The sequence below is a fragment of the Panulirus ornatus genome, chromosome 7 (assembly GCF_036320965.1).
Source record: "Panulirus ornatus isolate Po-2019 chromosome 7, ASM3632096v1, whole genome shotgun sequence".
Taxonomy (NCBI): domain Eukaryota; kingdom Metazoa; phylum Arthropoda; class Malacostraca; order Decapoda; family Palinuridae; genus Panulirus; species Panulirus ornatus.
The window spans coordinates 29,267,646-29,291,361 of NC_092230.1; the positions used below are offsets into that span (position 1 = coordinate 29,267,646).

At 43.0% G+C, this 23,716-nt stretch overlaps 1 protein-coding gene across 10 annotated transcripts in view; it reads right to left on the reverse strand.

Annotated features, from left to right (window-relative positions):
* The window catches only part of Elk (Eag-like K[+] channel), a 487,058-nt gene that overhangs the window by 7,285 nt on the left and 456,057 nt on the right, over positions 1-23,716 (reverse strand). For 5 of the 10 annotated variants that reach the window (XM_071663392.1, XM_071663398.1, XM_071663390.1 and 2 more), the window contains 8 exons: positions 18,893-19,139; positions 15,459-15,619; positions 12,723-12,921; positions 11,563-11,742; positions 8,565-8,764; positions 7,655-7,904; positions 6,977-7,206; positions 5,072-5,229 (listed from right to left, as the gene is read on the reverse strand). In XM_071663392.1, coding sequence (XP_071519493.1) covers positions 5,072-5,229; positions 6,977-7,206; positions 7,655-7,904; positions 8,565-8,764; positions 11,563-11,742; positions 12,723-12,921; positions 15,459-15,619; positions 18,893-19,139 — 1,625 coding nt within the window. The remainder of the gene's footprint in view (positions 1-5,071; positions 5,230-6,976; positions 7,207-7,654; positions 7,905-8,564; positions 8,765-11,562; positions 11,743-12,722; positions 12,922-15,458; positions 15,620-18,892; positions 19,140-23,716) is intronic. The other 5 variants (XM_071663397.1, XM_071663400.1, XM_071663395.1 and 2 more) reach the window with 5 other exon arrangements.

The window sequence follows — 23,716 nt, forward strand, 5'->3', positions numbered from 1 at the left end:
TGATGCAGGAGCGAAAAAGGTGAGAGCGAGTCAGTATAAAAGGGGAATAGAAAGATATTCTTTGATTCAACCATTGTCACTAATAATATGAAGTACTATGTTTATCCTGGAAGGGTCTTGAGTGTGTTGCTGGTCGACCGTTGCTGGTCGACCAGTGTTTTTGGTAGATGGGGAAACTGTCAAGAGGATTGTGACCCCATTAGGTGGCAGCTGCCCCACCTACCCACATCCTCACTGTTGTAGGCAGCTGCCACAAACAACATTCCCAAGACTTCCTTCGTGACAATGTGTCACTGGTGTTCCTCAGGAGAGAGGCAACTCTGTACCTGGGTTTTGCAGTCATGTATTATCCTCCGAGGAGAGGAGGCGGGTGTGTGTGTGTGTGTGTGTGTGTGTGTGCTGGGGGACATCTTAGCCATTTACCACCATGTCTCTATCTGTAATCACCTACTTGTAATTACATACTCGTATGTAATTACGCGATTTTTTATGTATACTTGTAATTACATACTCGTATGTAATAGGTGAGTTTTATGATCTAATTCTTGTACTTCCTCTATTACCAAACAGCTTTTTCAACCTATGTATGCTATCGACATTCACAGTTTCATCACTCAGCATATTTCATTCATGCATTAATCTAGTACAACATGACCACTTTTCTGCGTCTTTTCTCAATGTTTTTAGCTTAGTTTTCTGTTAGGGTCTGCGGTTGTTTTATCTTTGTATTTTTCAAAGACCTATTTCTCTGGTTAAAGAATCTGAAGCTGTGGTCGAGTCACTACCTACTCTTCTCTTTCCTATCGCAAGCAAGTTTATGGTCTTTGAGCTCACACTGTAACTAAACTGTTCTAATTCTGGTACCACCTTTGTTGCCTTCCTTTTGAACCTTCTCAATCGTTTCTTTGCATTCTTAAGTACTGTGACTGAACTTGGAAAGCATATTCAAGTTTTGGCCTACTATATGTTGTGAATATTATACTGAACATCATTTTGTCCATAAACTAAGATACAATTACAATACCATATATATATATATATATATATATATATATATATATATATATATATATATATATATATATATATATCGTTGTTTTTGAAGTTGTTCCGCATTAGCGAGACAGCGCTAGGAAACACACAAACAATAGCCTCATTCACTTACATAAACTCTACTTGACATATGTAAAGCACCGAAACTAGTTCAGCACGCTGACAGCATGTAGTCACCTGTATACCAAAATGCTCCAATTCGTTCCATCCCATGGAAACCTCTTACCCTCCTAAATGCTAAGACCCCGACCCCTGTCTCCCTCCACTTTTGACACACATGCTCTCTTGGTCAGACTCGCTCCCTCATCCTCATCATTTGTCCCAACCATTTCAGGACGACCTAGTCAGCTCTCTCAGTCATACGTCGTCTGCTACCACACCTCTCTCTTACCCTGCCATTTTGTGTTTCGTGATCCACCAGCCACACACCAATTACTGTCATCAGGTATTTCATTTTCTACACATATATCCTCTTCGGTTCTCATGCATTCAGGATCCGAGACTAGCATCCATACACCATCGTCAGGATTACCGTATCTTCAACCATATCTATCTTTACCAGTGCATCCAGGACCTTTGTACCCTCCTCCACCCTTTGATGCCCTTCAACTACAATGGCTTCATCCAATGCCAAGTCTCCTCTCCGGTATCTAACGCATTTGACCTCCTCCAGGTCCTCCCCATTCACACATACTCTCATGCTATCCTGTCTGGTCTCCCACCTGCCTTTCATCACCTCAGTCCTGTTCACAGGCTTTGGCAACCTTCTCCTTATGTCACCAGCTTCTGGAGCTTCTCTCTTCTAATTCTGGCACCAGAGTCGTGTCATCATGCCACAGACCTGTCCCTCGCTCCGATACCTCTGCAGTCGCCTCTCTCACCACCCCATCCATCAATGAACCAACCAATCACTTTTAGCAGACTCACTTTAACCGAAAACCACTCGCCTTCCTCCCTACCTATTCGATCGCATGCCCAACTCTCACTGTGAAAACCCTTCGCTTCATTTTATTGCTTTCCACTTACTTAATAGATTTGCAGAACTTTCCACAAGATAACGCAATGTATTACATCTTTCTAAGTGTTGCATGGAGAAACCGATTGGAATTGGTAAATATTCAGACTGTGGTCTAGACAGAATCGTTTCTACACACAGGGATCACTGCAGAACCCCGCACCCTCATCTAACCTAACCACGGCAGAGCATAACTTAGGTATGGCTAAAGTAATTGGTCTGGATCTTCCTATACTCCTAGGAATTTTGAACCACGTCAATAGACAACCCATTCAAACGTGTCATCAAAAGTCAATACGATTTTGAATTCTCTCATCTCCTGGAGGTAACTCTAATCTACACTACAGCAGGTTATGAATATACGTCCCATAGAGTGACATGACTTAGTATGGAAAGGCATACTACGTTTTAAGCGCATAAATCACTTTGAAGTGAATCTGAATATCTACAAGTTTAATGTCGACGCTACGATATACTCCAACATTAGGATAACACTTGAGCTGTTGCAATATGGAATGATTTTTGTTTGGTATTACTGTTCTACCTTACCTGCCCAGTTCACCTTTATAATCTGCCTTTAACTAAGTGCATAATTCTGCTCAATGTACGTCCTTTATGAACGTTCATAGTAATGTCAGGTTCATGGCTAGCCTCCCTTTCTTTTATAAAGATTGTGTGATCTTGCCCTCCGACCTTTCAATCTATTACAGGAAGACCTGTTTTATTATTTTTCCCACCATCATCAACACATATTCTAACGTTAATGTTATTTGCATAACAGCTAAGATAAAGTTTTCATCAAAATACATGACATGATATCCTACGTTCCAGTCCAGTATTCCTTGATCCAGCTCATCTACACAGAACTCTACCCACAGTCACTACTACTATGAGTTCTAGGTCTTAAAAGATGAAAAAGGAAATCATAATGCGAGTTTTAGATTTGTGAACACTATAGGTCATTCATTTGTACAATCGGCAGCAAAAGTCTGTTCCTGTTCTCATGTTATCTAACAACAGACACACAGTCGGTGTCAAAATATTTGTCTTGAAGCAGTTGTTATATGTATCTAATGAATCCTCACAGCTGCTGGCATGAATCTAGATCAGACTCCATTTTTCCAGATGCATTGATATTTGACTGAAAATATCATTCACCAGATGATACTTGAATCTCTATCATTGTAAGTCATAACAAGATGGTACTGGTAAATGACCTCGTGTGTATCTAAATAGCATTTTAACTGATTAACGTTTTGCACAAACTTATCAGTTGTTCCGAATGTACCATTAAAATGAAGCAGAGGAACAAACTTGTGTTACCGACTGTACCTAACATTTCTACATCAAAGTCCACTTCTACAAAGTGTTGAATGAGTACGAGATGTTTGCTACTGCACTTACTGTTGATGGACGGCAAAAGAATCTGCTGAACAATCTATTGGAAGACATTTGAGTGTGCAGTAAAGTTTGATACGATGAGCAATGCAAGACTTTTTTATTTTGGTTGATATCAATAGTCGATGAGCATCTGAAGTTGATGGAGTGAGCATTCAAAGTTCCAGTGATGGAGCCGTTATAACGAAAAACTGCGTAAGGATATGAAGCAAAACAAAGAATGGAGCACTACAAGATGCAAGGGAGTATTTACAGCGGATGAGGTGAAAACTATCTAGTGGCTTAGACGAATGCAAAAGTTGATGGATTGAAGATGATCAGACAAGCTGCAAGATGAATATAAACAGTTGATGGTGAGAGCACTACAAGTTGCTGTGATATGCACTGACTGTGTTTACATTCAGTCTTAGAGAATTTAGAGACATCAATGCTGTAAATCAATATCATGAACCTCTACACTTTGTAACTATGCTAAGCTCAACTTCTAACTAAATGTCAATTACAAGAACATCAGTATATAGATATATCAAGTAATACATAAATGCAGCATACATGCATACATGCAACGGGTATATATGTAAGTATAAGTCAAGATGTTCATGCTTATTAAAGACAGACATGCACATGCTTTAGTTATAAAAAAAATATGGACGAAGAGAAGGGAAATATTCTCCATGCATCAGACAACAAAATAAACTTCTCAAGTTTCTTTTGTTGACATTAAATCTTAAACAAGGATGCAGGAAACTTTCCATATATACATTTATGTACATCTGAAACATCGACATATCTTGGCATTTTCTATTTTCGCTTTTACTCTCAGTGTAATGTGTTTCTCTACCAGCATAATGACTGACCCGTGTAGAAACACTACACTCCTGAGGAATTACTGGCCTTGACTTAAACCAATCCCACCACCAGACCAATGATCCCCAACTAAGGCACTTCAGGTAATTGTTTACATCATCTTATTCTTACCATGGATGAGATTTGAACCTGTGATTCCCTTGAAAGTATTCAGAACAGACATGAAAGCATCACATTGATGCGGAATGTTTTGATGAAATATTCAGATGCAAAGATCATGGAGTACAAAAACTTTAAGAAGAATACAAAAGCCTTGGAGGCAATAGATTAAGAAATACTTATTTAAGAAAACTTACGAAGATGAATGAGAGAGAGAGTGACGTCAGGGAGCCACTGGGAAGGAATTCATGAGTAGAATAAGAGAGGAACAAAGAATTTCATATTTGCCACTAGAAATGTGACTATATACTATCCCTACCTTAATGTAAACCCAACTTAAATTTAGGTGCAAAACCCTAACCAACTTAAGAGACACGCAGAGGCATAGATATGTACGAGACCATGGTTTAAAAGATGCACGAATAGGCGCAGAATCGTGCATTCGTCACCACCATATTCCCTGAGTATAGCGACAGGTTGAGAACGTAAGAAAAAGTGTCACACGTCACCTGTTGGCAGCAGATATATGGTAATAATAATCTCGTGTCACACTTTTGGGTACATTGTATCACAGTGTCGAGTGTGTGAGGTGGCTGTCTGTAAAGCACACCAGGGACATGCCCGACAACATCGACTGACCGTGAAAAGTTGAACCTTGTGGTGGTGCGGTTGTGGAGCGGTGATCTCGGGGAGGTTGACACGGGAGACTTATCCTCATCTTCGCTCCCTCTCTCCTCATCATCCTCGCTGATGGAGGGCAGCAGGTTCTTCCCAGACCCAATGTCCATGTCCTGCTGCTGTTAAAATGGACACTTATAGGTGTAGAGTAATATGTAGCAACGCACATGTTCGTGGAGAATATGTGTTCCCTTTCATTCATGTTCATTCATCACATCAGTCTTGTCCTTGATATAATCTTCTTCAGCCATATCATACACAACATCGACCCTGTCCCTTGCATTCTAATCCTTTTGTCATTTCGTCTCAAATTCCTCCAAAGCAAATGCAATATGCCCTTAACACTTTTCTCCATTCTCTCTTCAACGAGAGCAGATTCATTCTGTCTTCAACTCACCAGAGTCACACTGACCTTAAGCCATGCAATATAGCCTGCCATAGATCCTCTCTGATAAATCATACCCTTATTTCCACCAGGTATAGCTGGTGCTCAACCGTATTAACGTGGCACAGCCTAACCTCAATTTGATACGATCTTCCCTCAATTCTGTTCTAAACATGATATCCTCAACCCTTTCCAAAATACACTGACTTCGATTTTATCAACACAAATACATCCTGCCCACAATTGTGTTCAAAACGCCCTTCACTTAAACCCATGTAACATAGCTTGCCCTCGACCAGTCCAACACAACTTGCCCTCGACCAATACAACATGCCCTCAACCCAGTCCAACACATCCTCCTCTTAAGCCTGTCTAATAAACCCCGCCTTTATCCTTACACTGATGATGCTGTCCTCAATCCTACCAAATACACCACATCTTCAACACACGCTACCCTCAATCCCACCCAATACATCCTGCTCACAAGTCTAGCCAATATACCCTGCTCTTATCTCTATCCAATACACCCAGCCCTTAGCTCTGTCCTTAATACTCTACTCTTGAATCTTCCCAACACACTCTGGCCTCAGCCCCAAGTAACATACCTTACCCTCAACACAATACCCTGCTGTTTATTCACATCCTTAATACTGTCCAACTTACCCTACCCTAAAACACTAATAAACACACTCTGACCTGAGTCCTATTCAGTATACATTGCCATCAACAGACCTCACCAGTTTCCTCAAGCATATTCTGCCCTCAAGTTTATTAACACACACACACACACACACGCACACATACGCTGCTCTCAACCTGAACTTAAACGTGCAGTCCTCAATCCTGTCAAACACATCCTACCTTCAGTACCATCAGTACAAGCTTCCCTCAACCTTATCCAACACATCTTGCCTTGAACTATCCCACACACATTCTGCTTTTCTCATCCTTGTATAAAACACCTTACTCTCATTTCTGTCAACAAACTCTCCCTTCATCCCAGTCAGCAAACAATGCAACAACCTTATCCAGTTCAGCTTATTAACAACTTATCAAAACACACCCTGGTCTCAACCACACCAAACACACTATTCCCTTAACTTAATTTTACATATATTTCCTCTGTCTACCTTATCTATGCTACTTTAAAACCCTCTTACTGTCTCTGCATTACAAACACAGTTCCACCACCTAAATACATTATTTCTCGCCCGAATTCTTTTCATTTGGCACTAAGCCATGATGTTATTCTATGAACCCCTTCTCAAACCATATTTTGAATACACCTCCTAAGCCTAGTAGAAAACCTAGATAAAACTTTGGAACCTGACTCTCAGCCCCCACAAAATGATATCCAAAACTCGATATTCTTATATAAATATTCAAGAAGAGATCCCAATTCTTCTTATGATTGATTCTGACACCCTTACCCCCAATGACTGTGCCTCATCCAACCCTACCCAACATTCATTCCTCCTCACCTCACTGTCGTAGCCTTCCCTGAGATTGTACGTCAGGTCATGTTTAATGTCGTTAGCAAACTCCTGCTGGTATTCAAGATATAACTTAAGGACTTCCAGCAGGCCAGGGATGAAGATGGACTTCAGGTCACAGTATGTGAGCGCCTTGACGTCACAAGAAGACTTGACTACGGTGTCAGCGCCGTTATGAAGGTGCATATCCACATCACTGCCCACTAAGTCACCCTTGCCTGAAAGGAAGAGACAGGTGAGGCTGTGCTATCACTATATCACTGCTTGGGGAGAGGTTGGTTATCAGCTATGAGGCTAATAAGATGGCGAAGGTCATGTATTGATGGAAAGAAATCTGGGTAACGAGAGTGTTGAGGTGGGATTGTATCGGGAGTACTTGTGTTTTCTGTTTCGTTATGCTTATGTCGAATGTTTCATGGTTGCTAATTAAGCAGTGACTGATGTTGTGAGTATTCTACTTTGTATGGTGTGTTATTTTGTTTATATTCGATAGTGAAATAATGGGTGACCCGACAGGCGAAGAATACCTCAAAGCGAGGCGGAGGAACTGTTGATAGAGAATAATGAAGGGTTCTCTCTTCATGTCTGATGCTGGTACCCTGTCACTGTACCGATATGATAAGATGATATATACACCCTCCCTCAGAGGACCAGTCAGACACTCACCAAGTATAGCCACAACCATGTCATCCATGACGACTTCCATGGAACCATTGCAGAGGTAGAAGATATACTGGAGGGCGTCGCCACGGTGGACCAGGTACTCGCCAGGGGCGCAGAAGTTGTTCCTGATGTGCAGACTGAGCAGTTTGAGGCAGCCCTGCGAGGCCGTCTCGAAGATGGGTAGGGAGAGGATCTCCCTGTGTATGTGCATGGAGATGTCTCCCCGCAACTCCTCAGGGAACTCCTTCAGTGTCTGGGGTATGAGGGAAGATGTTAATAACTTTGGTCTTTGTACACACCTCCACATTAATGCTGCAAATTGTCCTGTGTCATCATATAGTCCCGCTTGCAGAAAAGTGTGTGAATAATGTAGTATTTCTTACGGTCGTATTCTGGGGTTGGGGCCAACTCGAATACATGAATCTTAAAGTTGTTAACATCTCTCGACGGTTGAAAACAATTCAGACTAGTTATCATTAACACTTATCTCCTGTTATTATAATCATCACTATCGCAATGCCTCCATCATAAACACTCCAGCTTAATTTCAAGACTTCCTTTTTGTATACGACAAGCAAGTTACTTAAAACAATACCTGAATGTTTTATCTTATCTTTTAAGAAAAGCATTACAGTGATGCTCCAGATAACAAAATATATAATAGAAAATAAATTGAACGGGGAGAAATAAGGTACACCAGCTTATACATGCCTATTACACTTCTGTGACAGATACGATGTGGTTGAAAACTTGTAGATCAGAACGGTTCACAAACAGTTAGAATTTCTTTAAAGAACGAAACAATAACCTCCACCCGCCTTCGTCATATCTAAATAATACACTTCTCCCTGTAAGCCGTCTTCGGTATTCTCCCTCAACCAAAACCTATGAATATTTGGAGTGTGCGACTAACCTCATGAATATCAATGCCCTGGTTGAGGCTCCACATGGTCTGGAAGTAGTCCTGCATCCGCTGCCTCAACTCCTTGGGGATCTGGTTCAAGGAAAGGAAGTCCTTCAGATCTCGCCACTTGGTCTGGTACAGGGACCTCCTCAGGTACATCCTCTGGATGATCGAAGTTACGTTGCCGAAGACTGTGGCGTGCATCAGGGCTGAGGAGAGAAGACCAGTTCTGAGGGTGTGGTTGACGGTGGAGTAATAAAGGGATGAGGTTTGGGTTGTGAGAGAGGAAGAGTGATCATGGACTGAGAGGTATGGCTTACAGTTGAAGAGATTACTTAGGCTGAGGGGTGTAGTTCAGGCTTGGGGGAAAGAAAACAAAGGTTTCTGGGTGTAGTATAGGCTAGGCGGAAGAAGACAAAGGCTTCTGGGTGTAGTACAGGCTAGGGGGAAGAAGACAAAGGTTGAGGGGGTTGTCAGGCTAGTGTGAAGAAGACAAAGGCTTCTGGGTGTAGTACAAGCTAGGGGGAAGAAGACAAAGGTGGGGGGGAGGGGTTGTCAGGCTAGTGTGAAGAAGACAAAGGCTTATGGGTGTAGTTCAGGCTGGGAGGAAGAAGACAAAGGCTGGGGTATGTGCTACAAGACAGGGAAGAAGACATGGGATGAAGGTAAAGTCCTGGGTGTGGGAAGAAGACATAGGTTGAAGGGCTGGAATCTCAGCTAGTAGAAGACGTGCGTTAAGGCGCATGCATGAGGGCTGAGAGAAGACATGGGCTAAAAGGCATAATACACTGAAGGAGGTTACGAATGCATCAGAGGTGCAGTGAGAGGGGTGAGACTCAGGGATGTGCATGACGGCATCTGGGTTAAGAGGAGTACAGGAACTGTGGAGCTTACAGTGAGGCAAGAGCATCAGGTCTAGAAAGACATAAGAGCTGAGGAAAGATGATACGGAACGAGGAGTACTGAGAGAGTATTGAGAGAAGAGGAAAGTAGCAAAAAAATGTGCAATAGGGCTGGAGGGAGTTGAAGGAAGATGAAGGATGTGCATCAGAAATGGAGAAAGAAACATGGGCATCTGGACAGAAAGTAAGTCTGCATCAGAAATGGAGAAAGAAACATGGGCATCTGGACAGAAAGAAAGTCTGAGAGAAAATGAATGGTGTAACACGCATCATTACCGTAATTAGTGTGTATGGACTCATGCTCAGTCATAAAGGCGGAGAAGGAGCAGATGAACTAGGAGGCATGGAAGATTTGATATGGGGGGGGGAGTACATTAGTGCTGAGGAGATATGTGTGAACAATGATGTAAAGGTTGGGTTTATCATATCCGGAGAGAGAAGCTCAAATCTAGTTGCTTAAACGTGATTCAAAGCTGTGGTTCAGGCACTCAGAGTTCTAGTTCAAGTCAAAGCCTCGACCTTACGTTCCAAAACATGGCACAGAGACTTGCCATCACTGGACAACAGCAACAAAGCGAGTACAGAATTAGTGAAGTGTTCTAATAACATCACAAACGATAATTGTTGTATGTAACTTTAGGTCAAGGTTTTTGTCATTTTGATAAACTGTTCAGATGATGTCATATGCGTTATACCGTCTGTACATTAAGCATCAAATCAGCCCAGTAGAGTGTATTCTAAGATATCTAAATTCATTCAATACCCTAGGGTAAAAAGAGCATTTAGGCATGAAGTTTGAGTGCCAGCTAATATTACAACTTGTACCAACGGCTATGAAGTGTAACGAAACCTTCAACACAAAAGATTTAACGGTAGAGTTATATCTGACAGTATAACAAAAACATCAGGTGGGACAACGGCATGGGACAACAACGGCTAGGATAACATAAGTTGGGACAACGGCTAGAATAACATCAGCTGGGACAACGGCTAGAATAACATCAGCTGGGACAACGGCTAGGATAACATCAGCTGGGACAACGGCTAGGATAACATCAGCTGGGACAACGGCTAGGATAACATCAGCTGGGACAACGGCTAGGATAACATTAGTTGGGACAACGGCTAGAATAACATCAGCTGGGACAACGGCTAGGATAACATCAGCTGGGACAACGGCTAGGATAACATCAGCAGGGACATCAGGTGGGACAACGGCATGGGTTCTGAACAAGCCCTGTATGGGAGCCTTAGGGAACTACCTCTGCTGGCAAGACATGGAAAGAGACGTCATGGCAAGTTAAACACAAGCTCCAAGACATTTACTCCAACTTCGTGTGGATGTCTTTCTTTTTACATCCACGCTGCCCACGTGTATGGTGGTCACTGTCTATGTAAACAGAATGATCTTGCAAGGAGTTGATCATTCTTTTATCTATGCGACGGCGATAGCTTGAAAAGATCTTTCTCACTGGAATCTTGAGAATGTATCATCGTCTCACTGGACCAATTTCAGTGGGACTTGGTATGAACTCAAGTCATCTTGTCCACTATGCTTAAGATCGGGTTTATTGTGTTCAGATCTTAAGAGAAAACACGTGAGCACTGGGCAAGCATGCAAACATGGAAACTGTATATATAACTGGACAATACTGTAAGTGAAGTATGACTAGAGCTATGTAAACAGTGAGTATCGTGTCTTTGATGGTATTATTCATATCGTTTTCTATAAATCCTAATATTGTTTGCTTCGTTTGTATGCAGTTAGGCATTACTTACGTATTTTTGGGCATTTATGATTATCATAATTCTAAAGTCTTTTTTAATTGTTTACTCCAAATAATGGCTTATTGGCTATCTTGTATTCGTATTTGGTATTATCATTTTTTCACTAAAATGCATTGCTTTGTATCCATGTACACTGAGGGAGGCTATGCACGAAGCAAGACAAGGGAGAAACTGCAGGTTGCAGAGCAGGCAACAGACTGGGGGAAGAACAAACAGGTTGCAGAGCAGGTAACAGATGGAGGAGACAGGTAACAGACTGAGAAGAGAACATACAGTGAAACACGAACATCACAAACCTTGCAGAGCTTTGTACCGACCTCCAATGAGCATGGTGACGATGCTGAAGATCTTCTCCCGGTTGGTGTTGGCCGAGACATTGCCGAAGCCGACTGACGTGAGGGAGGAACAGGTGAAGTACAGCGCCGTCACATACTTCTCGGCGATGGTGACGTTCTCCACATGCGTCTCCAACCGCTCCGCCAGGTCGTAGATCCAGCCTGCAAGGCAAGGGAGACCAGGAGGTGGATGATATGGACCAAATGTCTGACACGATTCTGTTTAGATTCACTCGACAGAAAACTCGTCAAACGGTACTGAGTCTATAGTGCCGTGTGACGAGCAGGAAATGATACGGAATAACCAAGTAGGTCTGTGTGTACAGTGAAGGACAGGGCAGGCCCATGATGGTGTCCGTCTGTCTGATGCGCGAGACGACTGTCTGGGCCACTCCCTCAGACACATATATCTATGATAACGCAAGGTTATCGGGATTGGCCAGCCCCGATAAGTAATTGAAAGACAAGCCAAAAAGTTGAATTAGTGCATGCAGTATATATATATATATATATATATATATATATATATATATATATATATATATATATATATATATATATAATCATCCCTTGGGTTATGGGGAGAAAGAATACTTCCCACGTATTCCCTGCGTGTAGTAGAAGGCGACTAAGAGGAGAGGGAGTAGGTGGTTGGAAATCTTCAATTCCTGTGTTGCTTTCTGTAAGTAGGGACGGAGTAAGTAGCCAAGTGAAAGTGTCTTGTGTGTGTGTGATTTTTCCTGCTACCTCTTGGTTGCACACGGCATTTCACTCACCTGGGATCTCAAGAGCCACTCACTATCCTACTCTCCTAGGACCTCTCAGAACCACAAAATATCCCACTCTTTTCGGACGTCCCAGGAGCCACTCACTATCCCACTCACTTGAAACCTCTCAGATGCCACATACCGTCCCACTCACTTGGGACCATTCAGGAATCACACACCATCCCACTCACCCGGGATCTCATGGGCATCACATATCATCCCTCTCACCTGGGACTTCTTAGGAGCCACACACTATCCCACTCATCTGGAATCTCTCAGGGGTCCTACAACGACCCACTCGCCTGGATATCCCAGCAGCCACACTCTATCCCACACACCTGGGACCTCCGAGGAGCCACACAGCATCCCACTCACCAATCTCTGCCTGGGGATTCTGCATCTCGTCCTCAGCTATGGCGTACCAGACGCAGGCGAGCCAGTGAGCGACGAGTGTGAAGGAGAGCATGAGGAACGTGAGGATGAGGGCGGAGTACTGGTAGTAGCGGTCCATCTTCTGCAGGAGGCGCGCCAGCCGCAGTAACCTCGTCAGCTTCAGTAGGTGGATGTTGGTCGCCTGCAATATTGATCGCTACGGTAACAAGCAATTCATGGAATCCTTCATTATCTATGTATAACCGTGTAATGTAAAGCTACATTGACTATATAATGACAAGAGACTGATTTCCTTTGGAGAGATATCGATCACCAAATGGACTAAGTCACCTCACGACTGGGTGCCTTCCAGTCATAGACTGGTGGATCAGAGCTTGACAGCGGCAGTTTATTCAAGGCATCAATACTACGGGTGTGGAGGAGGAAGTGTCAGTGACCAGGAGTGGGTGGGTAAGGAGTTGGTGTTACAGAACAATGTGGAGGGCAGGATGCTGGTATAGAGGAAGAACTATGAATGGTGCAGTGGTTGATCGTCAAGCGTCTCAGTGCACATCTGAAGAGGGTAGATGAGTTAGCATGAGGGTAGAAGGGTAGTTACTGAAGTAGATATAAGGAAGGACATATGCGGATAGGTTGGTGAGGACGTGGAAGGTTTAAGCGTTTAAATACACTAAAAAAAACATTGTCCAAGTTAACCAGAATTGGCACCATCCTTAGGAAAACATGCACCTCAATATTTTGTGATTACACTTGAGATTCTAACCACTAAAACATGATGAATCAGAAGAGATGATGAGTCAGACTCCTTGATATCAAGAATTTTTCATTGACGACACCACCAGGTAAAGATGAACTGATGAGTTAAGGATGCTCGTTTACAGTGACGTCATCATCAGGTTATAAGCCTCACTCAACACCACTACTGCATCATCAACAATGCAGCTTATACCTTACTATCATAATGACATAGCAACTGCCTTATAATGACCTTTATGATGCCTCCTCCTTTCATTGTTCTGGGTAGGGGCCAGCACGGAGCCCTGAGGTACACCAACACCGAAATAGAAATAACCTGAGTGGGCGGTGTTTTACTTGATGCACATCTCGCGGTTAGTCAGGTGACTGGATTAAACATTTACAATGGGACGGTGAAGGTCGTATCGAGTTCTTGATGTGCAGTGCAAGGCTTGGTTCCAGAGCGTGTCGAAGGCCTTCTAATATCGTATGTGTTTGTTGTGGTATGAAATAGGTGGTGTCTGAGTTCCACCTGGGTAGAGTGATGAAGTCGAGAGCCGAAGTGCTTGTATGAAGGGAAGTCACTGTTTGTCAGGTGTAGTCTAAGTCTGTGGTTGACGATCCTTTCAAAGCTTTCCTGAATGATTCAAGGAAACTGACTGGTCTATATAACTAAGTGGATTTTTGTTGGCCTGGTTTGTGGATCGTAATAGCGGATGCTCTTTTAAAAACTGGCTGAAAAGTAGCTCGAGTCTGGTGAAGGATTGTTTGTGGAGGTGTTTGTTGTGATGTCATCATCTGAGTAGCTGCGCCCGAGCTGCTTGGGGCTGCTTTCGGGGGTTTCAGAAGGTGCTTGACTTGGGCTAAGGTTATGGTAGAAAAAAGTTATGGAAAAAAATTAGGCCGCAGCGTCTGATGATAACGTATGAGATGCCACTACAAGAGTTAATGACTTTAAGTTCCTCCTCGAGGCACAGGCAGCCAATTCTAGAATCTTGACTATATCCTCCCCGGCCGCAGTCAGAAATAATCCGCAGCGAATAGGCTAAAGGCTCTACTAATGTAGGACCTTATAGCACTCTATAGAGGACAGGGCATTCATTAGCCTCATTCAGGAGCTGGCTTTTGATACCCTGAAGTAGAAAAGGTACCGTCTTTAACACTACTGTAAGTATTAGGATGTGGGCTTCTATTCTCAGCTGTAAATCTATATATATATATATATATATATATATGAACTTAAGCACTAAGTTCTCTTTCGAAGATCTGTAGGTGTTGTGTGTGCTCTGCTCATAATAAAGGGAATCAAGTGATCACGGAAGCCCTCTTAATGCTCAAATCTCCAGGAAGGTGAACTCTTACATTCCTCGTAGCCTTGACAACCACCCAGCTGCTTCCAACAAAAATTAGCTAGAGTACGTGGGACAGATCCTGGCAGCTAACAGGGCGATCAATTTGCTTCGACATTTGCTTCGCTCACCATTTAACTACCGTGATGATGGCACCTTTAGATATTACAAGATATCAGAAGCTGACATTTCATCTCCTGAAGATGAGATAGGAGTTCCCGAAATATTGCAATGACAATTTTATTTGTTTTTTGTTGTGAAAATATGAAATAAAATGAACTCAGGAGCGTTAATTTTTAGTCCCCCTCACGATATCAAGAGATCTAAGTACTGAGCAAACAGCTAGAAAGCATCGCGTGATTCTGTTTAGCGTGGCCCTCATGTCACGTAAGAAGAGGCCAGGTTACATATGACGTTAAAGCTGCTCCACACTGTCCTCATGCAGGTGAGGTGGCCAGTATATCTGCAGGACACGACTATGCGCCATGCTGAGGTATCTGGTGCTATTTCTGACCCGTTCTCGATCTCAAGCTACGAGCAACTTGAAGGTGCTTATAGTCTTAGTTGATAACCCAACTTTTCCCTTACCCCCAATGAAGTCCTTCCTTGCCATCTCGGTTGCTGAAATACTCACGGAACTGTAGAAGTCGGCCGCACGGAGCAAGTCGAAGGGCATTGCGGCCACCAGGTCGAGGAGGAACCAACCCTTGAAGTAGTGAGTGGCGATCCTGACGGGACTTAACACCACCTCCCCCTTCTTGTTGACGAACGTCGTACGAAAGTTGAGGATGATATCTGAAGACGAAATCAAGATCTGAAAACTTACATCACAGATCAAAGGGCAAAAACTAATATCTATATTCACAAGAACTTGAGAACTACTGAGAAAAGCATATGCAAGGAGTATAACAAGGAAACTCCAAGTAAACTCCAAGTAAAGTCTTCCACACTACATGTGACGGTGCAGAGGGTGACACAGTATTACAGGGGCCCTACCTCATAACACGCAGGAAGCGCCAGAGCGAATTTCGCTCAGCAGCACCTGATCTACGAGGCCTCTTATTAGCCTGCCTAACGCTCATACCAACACCAAAAACATACCTGTCCATCGCCTGCTGTTATCTTCAAGGTACGAGTCTCTCTCAACCTCTGTATGACTACCCTCATCAGTCTTGTAACCGTAAGAGAATCATCTGTTATAGATTCTATTAAGGAATCGGTCACACACTTGTTGAATGGCTTCCCTCAGACTGAACACTAGAATGGACTGATGGCAGTGGTCTGTAACGGAGGGCTGTGGTCTCATTCCCTAAAGACCCTCCGTTAACAGGAATGCTCAATACCATCATAACATTCGCTCTCATACATCAGCCCATCATCACTAGTCCTAACCTAACCTATATATAGGAGGCAATGATCAACTTGAGTACGACGACTTAACCTGCTAGAGTACAATGGCTGTTAATCATCGCACTTAAGGGTTAAGTCTTTGTGATTTACTCAAGAGATTAAGTCATCGTTTACTCAAGGGGTAAAAGTCCCAGAGAAGAAAGTGTAATGATGAACTGATAAGAAAAAAAAGAACATAAAAAAAGAAAACGAACAGAGGACAGAAAATGTGTTTCCAATTGTCAACGCATCACCGTCAGGTCCTCCATGACTGGTACCTTTATCAGTCTTGCAGTTACATGACTGTGTTACCAGTCTTTCATTTGCACGATTTCATGTTTCCTCTCTGACTGTTACATGACTGTATCCTTCACTAGTTGATATCTTTTATCACTTCCTATTATCACTATTATTCTTATATGACTGTTTCCCTTACTAGTCTAAAATGTACATGACTAATTCCTTTGAATAGACTGTACCTTTGAATAGACTGTACCTTTTACCAACCTAACAGTTAAAAGACTGTTTACTTAACCAGTCCAGTAATTTTTCAGACTGTTTCACTTACCAGCCAAATAGTTACATGTGACTGTACCGTGAACCAGTCCAGAAGTAACTAGGCTGTTCCTTTTACCGTCTGAAATAGACCAGAAATTACATTGGTCATTAAAGATTTTGTCCCATGGAAAAAAAAATATCCTTTATGTATTTCTGCCGCACGCTGAATCCAAATGCTTTTTTCAGAACTTCTCTATCACCCATAGTGTTTTGTTCCAGTATACTCGCATATCATTACGCACAGTATATATGTACCAGTGCTTTACGGAGCATATGAAACAAAACGTTTAACAAACACAGCTATTTTCATTGTTTGTGAAGTGCAATAGCTTTTGTCTGAAATCACAAACCTAGATAAATGAGTCACCAGTGGCCTGCAGAAACACGACTGGAACTGTTGGGAAATTCCAGCAGTGTCCACTCCTGAGTAGCAGTTCTCTGTCAGTTGTGTAAACAGTGTCTTTTCCACTTTGTTGACAGATTGTGCTTTTGTGTATTCAAGTGTTGTGCTGATGTTCCATCTACCATTATAATGCCGGGAAACTTTGTACATAGTCCGAATTCTTTCTGCTACCTATGTGGTGAATTGACATTCCTATCGCAAAAACGTTTTTTTCCCATCCTTCATCAAATAATGCTAAATGCATTACTTTGGTAGTAAAGTGGGTGACCAGGATAAAAGCTGAGACCCCCATATTTGTTGTGTCACATGTTTCAGGCTTCTCACATCATGGGCAAAAGGTTCACGCCGTATGCTTTTTGCCATGCCTATGGTTTGGATAGAACCCCAATATCACGCTTCGGATCGCTACTTCTGCCTGACAAATATAGATGGTATGACATCAGAATCCAAGCACACATACTGTTAGATAACCTAATTTTCCATATGCTTATGAGGCCAGTACCTCACAGTCAGCAATCACCCGTGCCAGAGCCTCACATATTTGAGGAATAGATTCCCCAGAATCAGTGATGTAAAAATCAAGGAGGGTATTTTTGTAGGACAACAGACCAGGGAACTACTTCGAGATGAAAAGTTTGATGAAGAGCTAAATGAAGTTGAAAAAAAACTGAATGGCTGTCATTTAAGAAAGTTTGCAAAGATCTTTCTTTTGGGAATCACAGATCAAAAAAGTACTTTGATGTAAAAGATTTATTGACTTCACATAAAGCTCTGGGGTGCAGTACGAGTCTAAGAATCCACTTTTTGGACTCGCACTTAGACTTCTTCCTGGAAAATCTTGGGGCAGTCAATGATGAGCGCGGCAAAAGATTTCACCAGGATATTTTGGACTTGGGAAAGCGGTACCAAGGAAAGTGGAGCCCCTCTATGTTGACAGATTACTGCTGGACACTAAACAAGGATGTTCCCGAGGCCAGATATAGCTTAAAATTGTAATTTGCTACATTTTGGAGGTAAATTCTCTAATTGTAATACCAGCCTTATCTATGCTGTCACGTAAAAAACCATGCCTGATAGAAAAATTCTAAAAACAGATTCCAATTTAGCATAAAAAGTACTATAATGTCAACCTGTTTTAGTTTGTGGTACTAAAAAAGTAAAAATTTTGTTAACCAGTGATTATTCTGTTTCCTTCACGAGCCTAACAGTTACACACTACTGTTAAGTTTACCAGACTAAGGCTTTCTTGTAACAGCTTAGAAGGTACGTAGCTTCCCTTAACCACTCCAGTAGTTACAAGACTGTTCCTTTAACCAACTGTCCGGGTACGTGACTCTTCCCTCTAAGAGACTGGCAGTTATAAAACCGCTTCCTTTTCCTAGTTTCTCAAGCAATGTTATAGTTACATGACTGTTTCCTTTACCAGTCTGTAACTTCAGCTATAACTTGGCGAAGCATTAACAAACCGATCCCATATTTTCCCAGTCGGTTGTGGAGAGCTAAACGTACAACACGGTAACACAACCCTTGTATCAACACACAGCAGAGTACACATCCTGGGTTTCTAGAAATATGACAGAATGCATCAATCTGCACGGATAGACTCTCTGTACATTTTTGGTAACATTGGTCAAGTCATGCAATACAAATGGGCATTTCATTCAAGTCGTGTAACACTCACCGACACCACAACAATACCCAGGGGGCGCAACACCTACCGAGGAAGAAGAGAGCCTCCACGACGACGTCGGGGACGATGGTGGGTTTGTCCTGCTGGTTCCTGTTGACGAGGAAGGCGGCGTTGTAAGGGACGGTGACGGCGACGTAGAAGGTGGCCAGAAGGATGACCAGGTCCCAGCAGGTCTTGAGCATCCCATAGTGGGTGAGGATGAAGCGGGACTTCTGAATGCTGGCTGTCTTGTACTCCGGCAACGGCGCCGCCGCATGCGGCTGCAACAGGTTCTGCTGGAAACAGTGTGGTGTTACAGTGGTTGTGGGGATACAAGGGAAAGCCAAATAACACAAGATCTACTTCTCTAGCAACAAGATATCTACTAGAGGACAGTATAATACATAGCGAGCCAAAAGTCACTGTGCATCTACGGCTTACCATAAGTGTATTCAGAGTCTCTGTACATTAATACAAGTACATTTCTCATAATACTTAAGCACGCAGGTTGATCAGAGGAGAAACACTGAATCTTGCTCCCAGACCGAACTCACACGGTAAACTAACTTGAAAAACCAGTGTATGATATGCATAAGGTAAAGACTAGAAAATAATGAGTGAGGTTGGAGTTGTGTTCAAGATGCGGACCAGATCAGTGTTCAACTAGTTCTCGAGGGACAGACCTGTCTAGCGTTCAGCTAGCTCTCTGAGGGGCTGACGAGACGGATGTTCAACTAGCCCTTTGAGGGACAGACCTATCAAGTATTCGGCGAGCCCATAAGGGATATAGCACATGAAGATGACTGTTGAGCTTCTCCTTAAGGTGAAGAGCAGATGAGTTTAGCATAGGATGTGCGTCCAGTAGCGCCCCCCTGTTGTTCCCTGTCAAGTCCTTAATCATGGTCGGATTTTAGAAAGTTAATTGGAATATAATTAAGATTATTTCCTCTGATTGACTTCTTAGGAGGGATTAATTTGTTGTTTCTATCACTCTACGTTTGAATATCTATCTATATTGTTTGTGTGCGTCACTGCCGTATTGTTTGTCGTTTGTATCACGTTCTATATTGTTTGTTGTTTGCATCACTCTCCGTATTGTTTGTTGTCTGTATCACACTTTGTATTGCTTGTTGTTTGCATCACTCTCCGTATTGTTTGTTGTCTGTATCACACTTTGTATTGCTTGTTGTTTGCATCACTCTCCGTATTGTTTGTTGTTTGTATCACGTTCTTTATTGTTTGTTGTTTGCATCACTCTCCGTATTGTTTGTTGTCTGTATCACACTTTGTACTGATTGATGTTTGCATCACTCTCCGTATTGTTTGTTGTTTGTATCACCCTACAGTTTGTTGTTTGTATCACTATATTTTCATTGTCTACATCACTTCCCTTAGCGACGGAAGCGTCGTGCTACCCAAAGAGGCCAGACAAGACAGACAGTCACACGAAACTCCAGGCCTCTATGTTCTTGTGGTTGATGTTCCGGACTGACAACCACTTCCTTAAAAGACAGATACACCAACACCATCACACACGCAGAGACCCACAGATAAACCAACTCAAACATACAGACACAAGATGATCACACACACACACACACACACACACACACACACACACACACACACGACTGGATCTCCCTCCACTCGTCCTCCTCTCCCTCGAGACAGCAGGAGGCACAAGACAGCTGCAGGAGCACCACTTGCCGTCACACGCCACGTAAGAGGGCCGCCCGCCTCGCCACTTCGTTAGAGGATGAGATCCTCTTATGTTATTATACCGTATGTCAACAGAGGGAGCCTGGGGGAGGGAACGGGTGGAGGGAACCTCACCTCATTTTTTTAATTCAACCCTCCCCCCCCCACCCCCTCACCACCACTACCACCCAGGTGAACCCCCTCCCCGCACCTCTTCTACAGTGGCTTGGTCACCCACCTGAAGTGAATGATCACATAACCACAGTGGCTGCCTCGCCCATCCTAGGTTCTGTAACTTACCCACCACTTGGTGTAGTAGAGTGCTCATCTGCCTGATTAATTGATTACTCTACCAATGATTCATTAGCCTATAGTAGCTTACCGATTAATTTCAACGAGAAGCTATTAACTAAGGTTACCTAATTACTTGGAAATGCTAATTACTGAATCTGAGAGTTTGGTCAGTTAGTTAGACTTACCTCACTCTGAATCACCTCAAGGAGACGCAATATCCCAGAGAAGAACTTGATATCCCATGTAAAAGATAAGGCATATCCCATAGTGGGTGGCGAATGTATAGATCGCTAAACTCTAAAAACCAGGTGAGGACACCTAGAATTTTTCTACTTGTTACTAAATGTTAAACACTACTACATGTCTCATGGTGCAAGCAGTATGTTCCAGTGGCATAAAAGGATAATCTTTACGCTTGGTATTGGCTTAGAATTGCAACAATCCACAGAGACCGCGGTCAAAGCTTCAGAGACACCGAAATGCCATGGATCGAACCACACCAGCGTTTCCATATGAACTCATGAAGTACACAAGAAATCCACGTCTACCACGAAAGAAAACTGATGACCTTCCTGAAGTTTAACTTTCTGAGGAATAATGCTTCACAACCCAGTATACTTAACTCACCCAGACAACCTGATTACACGTACGGGAAAATTTCATGGTAAAGTGTCTCGAAAGAGGTAACAAAATCTTTATGAAAGGAGTTCATCAACAGCATAAGGCACAGGAACTGGTAGACAGTATAGATAAGACCCCACAACCAGGACGCAAGGACAACACCACCTCGATGAAGGCGATACTGTTTCTGACTCCCCTGAGCAACAGGAGATGTTAGCAGACATTTTTATGAGGAAAACACGACCAACGCGCCGGGAGACCACCTTCCTTGAAGAAGGCACAAGTTTTTCCGATCCCTTGGAACAACAGGAGATATTGGCAGATAGTCCGGGAGGGAACACGTAACCAACACACCAAGGCCCGATCTACTAGAAGGAACACGATGATCTCCTCAAGGAAGTGAGGAGGATAAGACTTGGAGGACAATGGTAATTATGTGGATGACATAGCAAGTAGTACTAGACAAGACAAACACAGAACGTAATCTACAACAGTTACATTCAGACGGATGCGACGGATGCTTAGGTACTCCTAGCACACGAACTACCAACCTTGTCGTTGGGTCACAATTAAACCATCGTCATCAACCGGTACAGATGATTATGAATCATTCAAGTTCGGGCAGGTACGTAACAAGCTTCACAGGTATTAAAGGAACTGTCAGGGGACAATGAGACGACGACGCCGCTCGAATGAACAAGTTTAAAGAGGTGACAGATCTATGATTTGACGCAAAATCTGAACCATTCCCGGGATCGTTTGTTGACATTATGGATGACAGAAGACATGAAGAATTGCTCGAGAGTTCGTCTTGGTCTAGCACAATCCTAGCGCACGTATCATTTCACAATATATCCACTACGATGCACGGGAAAGGTACAAGTCTCGTCCAAAAGGCTGCATGCAGTCTATTAGCCGACGCAGCAGACTGTGCCTTCATCTTCTGCAGGGGAACTGGGTTCTCTCAGAGGCCGGACTATCATCCTTAAAGCCCTTAGATTGTCAATAGCAGGGATGCCTAATTTCCTGACACTGACATCCTACTCCACTGACTTCCATGGCAGCTGCCGTATGGAAAGGAAGCTTGTGGGTTGCGAGAGGAAAGAAGTAATACAACTATGATAATTCCTAGTAACCTGCCTCACAAAAGAGGGCGTAAAAGACGTTCATCTTTCTCAGAATTGCAAACTTAGCCACGTTTCAGTTTATAACTACAATATTGCACTTAGAACAATGCGAGTGGTAGGGTTTGCTCTTTGTTAAAGATGAACGATGTCAATAAAGGTTCTCTAGACTCTGGTGTCTATTTCTTGTGCCTCCTCCCTGTGTAGGAGGCACGATATGCTGTCATGGTCAGGGACCAGAGAACACGAAGGCTCGCTCACTATCACCTGCCTGATGAATGATCCAGAGCGGAGCAACATCTTGCCACAAATACAGACAATTCTCGTCCCAGGAATCCTCGATATATCATGCATGGACGAGCACTGGATGTTGATCCTGGCTTCTCGACCTTCTTTATAATGCTGTTGCTCGACCTCCTGGTGCTCCGTCTCGGTCTTCTGGTGCTGCACCTCGACCTCCTACATCTGGCCTCTCGATCCTCTGACCTGGTCGTGGTTTATGCCAGACGAACACAGTCGGTCTGTAGTACAGTCCAGAGACTGACTCAGTACCTAATAAGCCTTGTCCCGCTGATTGGTTACTGGAAATATCATTCATGTATAACCTCAATAACCCTTTAGAGAAGCTCCTGTTGCTTCAGCGATGATGGAAATACTCATCAGTGACGAAGGCCGTTACGCTAGGATTGGCTTAAAACTTATCCACGTCTTAAACCACGTCTTCTGTGGTCATCAATGCGACGGCACGTCACCTGACTGGTGTCCATTGACCAAGGATGCAACCCAGCAACACCTGCAGAAGGTCTGAATCGACGCTAAACACTCCGGTGATATCGATTCAAATGTGTGAGTGTATATATATATATATATATACATATATATATATATATATATATATATATATATATATATATATATATATATATATATATATTACTATTACTGCTACTACTCTCCACAGGGACGATTCGAACCTCCGCTCCTTGTAGCGACAACTTGGGCGATAATCCACTCAGCCACTTGTATCCATAAGCAGGGAGTGGCTATTCGATAACAAGTAATCAAATGTCTTTCATCATACATACATACATGAAGAGACGCCTCTGGACTAAGTTCCCTTCAGACACACAAAAACC